The sequence below is a fragment of the Glycine soja genome, chromosome 11 (genome assembly GCF_004193775.1).
Source record: "Glycine soja cultivar W05 chromosome 11, ASM419377v2, whole genome shotgun sequence".
Classification (NCBI taxonomy): domain Eukaryota; kingdom Viridiplantae; phylum Streptophyta; class Magnoliopsida; order Fabales; family Fabaceae; genus Glycine; species Glycine soja.
This window is the reverse complement of record NC_041012.1, coordinates 34,435,013-34,438,777: the sequence shown is the minus strand read 5'-3', so window position 1 is coordinate 34,438,777 and position 3,765 is coordinate 34,435,013. Positions and strand designations below refer to the sequence as shown.

The following is a 3,765-nucleotide window of genomic DNA, read 5'->3' as shown; positions in this document are numbered from 1 at the left end:
AATTTAATCATTTATATTTACTGTAATTAACTTTTATTTTAGTCCTCTTTTTGTTCCAAATAACAAGTTTTAGAGAATTTAGTTGTCAATTAAGGCTTAGTTAACAACATCAATATATGGCAAGTAAATGCATGCACTTTCATTAAGCAAAGTAACAAAATTAACATAAAGAAAAATATTGCAACTAATTAAAAGTTTAAGTTGAAAAAACAAAATTGATAAGAAAAATAAAAGATAAAACAACAAAACTGACTTAACAACGAAAGGTGTATTGTTACTAAAAGAAAAAGAAAAAGAAACCTATCTTAATATATAGTTTCCTTTATTAAGAGGCTATAAATATGGAGTTCGTGCTCCCATTTCCCTTCACAAGTAATGAATCATTAAGTTATATTCTCTTTCCTCTTGTTTTCCTTGTTGCTCTTACAATGGCAAAGATGTCGACAGATCCTCTATTTATTGGGAGAGTTATAGGAGATGTTCTTGACTCTTTCACCCCAACCATAAAAATGACCGTAACTTACAAGAAGCAAGTCTACAATGGGCACGAGTTCTTCCCTTCCACAATTACCACAAGGCCGAAGGTTGAGATTGGTGGAGGAGATATGAGGTCATTCTATACACTGGTATACTTATATATTTTTTTCTTTTTTTAATAATATAAAAAAAAATCTTGAGCTGTTTTTGTTTTTTTGTTTTATGTTCCCTGTAATAATACAAAGTACTTCTTACAAAACTTCAATCATTTGAAATAAATGCCTCCTTTTCTCTTTGCAGATTATGACTGACCCGGATGTCCCTGGTCCTAGTGATCCTTACCTGAGAGAGCATTTGCACTGGTACTTTTAATATAGCTTGAAATTAGCCAATTATTTTGCTTCATAGTTCATAGGCTAAATAAAATTAATGAGGTTAAGTTGTAATGTTGTCATTACTTGAAAACCAAACTAATTCTGAACTGAGAAAGGGAAAAACTCTTGATCAGTGAACTTACTCCAATTCTGGATTTGAAATTGACCTTAATTGACAGAGATATAATTTTTTTAAAAAATAATGATAAAAAATTCATATTTTAGAATGACATTTTGCATATTAAAAGCTAGAAAATTTATTTTGAAGTACAAACATAATTATGTTTTAAATTTTTTGATAAGTTTCACATTGAAAATTAATCAATTCTATGCACCAAATTGTTTTTGAAGAAGGGAATTCTAAGTCCTAACCAAAGACCTAATTTTACTGTACATATACTGTGCAAAGAATTATCAGGTCTCATCCTATATAGGCTATATATTGAATTGTTTCAAATTGTGCCCTTTTCAGGATGGTGACAGACATTCCAGGCACAACAAATGCCTCATTTGGTAACTTCTATTTATTTAAAGATGTACTAAAATATATATATGGAAAAACGACCAAAAAAGAGAGTATTTTTTTTTCAAATTCACAGATGGGATAAAATTTTAATGAGTATCCGAAAGAAATAAATCATAAGATAACTTATTATTTCTAAATTAAAATTCATAAATTGTTTTATGATTTTTTTTTCATTGAAGTAGTAAAAAATTATAGGATTTTATTTTTTTTGAACAAGACTTTAAAGTTATAAGAGTTTTTTTTTCACACTACTTTAAAATTTTATTGGATTTTTTTTCCATTGAAATCTTAAATTATTTTATGATTTCATTTTTTTTTTGCACGTAAGGCATTTTTGTTTAAATCATAAATAATTTTTTATTTTAATTATTTAATAAATTAATATATATTTTATTCTTTTAGTTTTATTTAATATTCCATATATTTTAATAATTTTATTTAATATTTTCATATTTTTTTATATTATTTTATTTAATATATTTTCTATATTTTTTATTAATGTTAAGAATTTTTTTTTATAAATTAAAAAATAATACAAAATATTTAAATTTGAGCAAAACTTGTGTGAATATTACTCAGATATAAATCATTTCTAACGTATATTTGTAAACCGTAGATTAATAGCTGTAAAGCCGATTGAATGGATAATTTTTTTTTTTGACAAACGGTTGAATGAATAATTTAAGCTGTTCGGAGTCTGAATGTTGATTAAAAAAAATTGAATTTTTCAAAAAATTTACTAATGAAAAAAAACGGTTACAAGTTGTGCGAAAAAAAATAAAAAAAATCTTATTACTACAAAGTCGTGTTTTAAAAAAAATTAAAGTTATAATTTTTTTTACTGTGTTAAAAGTTATAAGTTATCCTTAAGGACTTATCCCTCTAAAGGTATTAATTTAAATTTTATTCCCATTTGATAAATTTGAAAAAAAATACCCCTCTTGATCGTTTGCTGAAATTTTTACACAAACATACAATAAAAAAATTAATATATACACAAACATATGCTTTTACTATTCACAATCTAAATTCAGGAGAATTCGAATTTGCACATTGATCTTTAAATTTTTTTTATAAAATCAAGTTGAGAATTTGAGTCCCCCAACTTGAACTCTTAACTTTTTTTTTGAATTTTTTTTAAAAGATAATAAAATAGTAAAATAAAAGAAATTAATTCAAAATAATAAAATTAAAGAACATAAATAAGAACAAATTAATTCTAAGTAGTATTCACAACATGTTTGTTTAAGTATTTTAAATTTGTAATTTATTTAAGTACTTAAATGGTAATTAAAAATTATATGATAATTTATTCTGATTATTTTCATGTCAAGGAATTTAACGAAACAAAAATTGAAGCTTAAGAAAATCCATAACATCTTTATAATTGTAGTAGGAAAATAAAAAAAAATTGATTTTAACCATTTAAATAAAAGTTCAGTTGCGTTAATTTTACAAGTTATTTAAGTAACATTGTGACAATAAAATAACTGTATGATATCTTAAATAAATATAAATATTAATTTACATTAAATTATAATTTTTTTATATTCTCTAATTTTATTATTTTGAATTAATTTTCTTTATTTATATTATTTTAATATCTTTTAAAAAAAACATTAAAAAAAACACAGTTGAGAATTCGGATTGAAAGAACCCCAATTTACAATTTGATTTTGCAAATTTTGTTAAGAATCACAGTGTAACTTTGGATCTCCAAAGTTGAATTTACACTGAATAATAAAAGTATATGTTTGTGTAAATAATAAGAAGATATATACGCTTGCATATATATTAATTTCTTTTTTATGTTTGTGTAAAAATATATATTAATTAATTAATTAATTAATTAAACTTTTTGCACCACTCTTTTGGGGTATGTATATAGGGAATGTGTTGGTGAGCTATGAGATGCCAAAGCCTAACATAGGGATACACAGGTATGTGTTTGTCCTGTTTAAGCAAAAACGTAGGCAGTGTGTAACTCGTCCACCTTCTTCAAGGGATCACTTCAGCACTCGCAAATTCTCAGCTGAGAATGACCTTGGCCTCCCTGTCGCTTCTGTCTACTTCAATGCACAGAGAGAAACTGCTGCAAGAAGACGCTAGCTAGCTATATATATATATATAGTTATAGTTATAGTTATAGTTACTAGTGCAATATATGCAAGCATTTAAATGCACTAAATAAAATATATGTTCACGTGGGGGACCTATATATGTGAGGATTTCTAGTGTAAATCTTCATGTGGCTTGCACCAATGTTGTCCCTTTTTTTTTCGGTCTTGTAACTTTTGGTGCGTTTGGTGAAAAATCGTACGGTGGTATGTATGTTTTGTTAGGTAGAGTTATGTCATGTGTCATAAGGGTGAATTATTCCAAGAGTTG

General features: G+C 25.4%; 1 protein-coding gene across 1 annotated transcript; it reads left to right on the top strand.

Annotated features, from left to right (window-relative positions):
- The first annotated feature begins 387 nt into the window (after positions 1–387).
- Positions 388–3,486, top strand: LOC114374146 (protein CENTRORADIALIS-like). Its single transcript, XM_028331754.1, has 4 exons — positions 388–626; positions 778–839; positions 1,324–1,364; positions 3,266–3,486. Exons 1-4 carry the CDS (start codon positions 429–431, stop codon positions 3,484–3,486), a joined length of 522 nt encoding a protein of 173 aa, XP_028187555.1. The 5' UTR covers positions 388–428.
- The last annotated feature ends 279 nt before the right edge of the window (positions 3,487–3,765 follow it).

Coding starts and splice junctions, on each gene's coding strand:
- LOC114374146 (XM_028331754.1), top strand. CDS start 429: ATGGCAAAGATGTCGACAGATCCTCTATTTATTGGGAGAGTTATAGGA. Junction 840..1,323: donor CTGAGAGAGCATTTGCACTG/GTACTTTTAATA, acceptor TGCCCTTTTCAG/GATGGTGACAGACATTCCAG. Junction 1,365..3,265: donor CACAACAAATGCCTCATTTG/GTAACTTCTATT, acceptor GTATGTATATAG/GGAATGTGTTGGTGAGCTAT.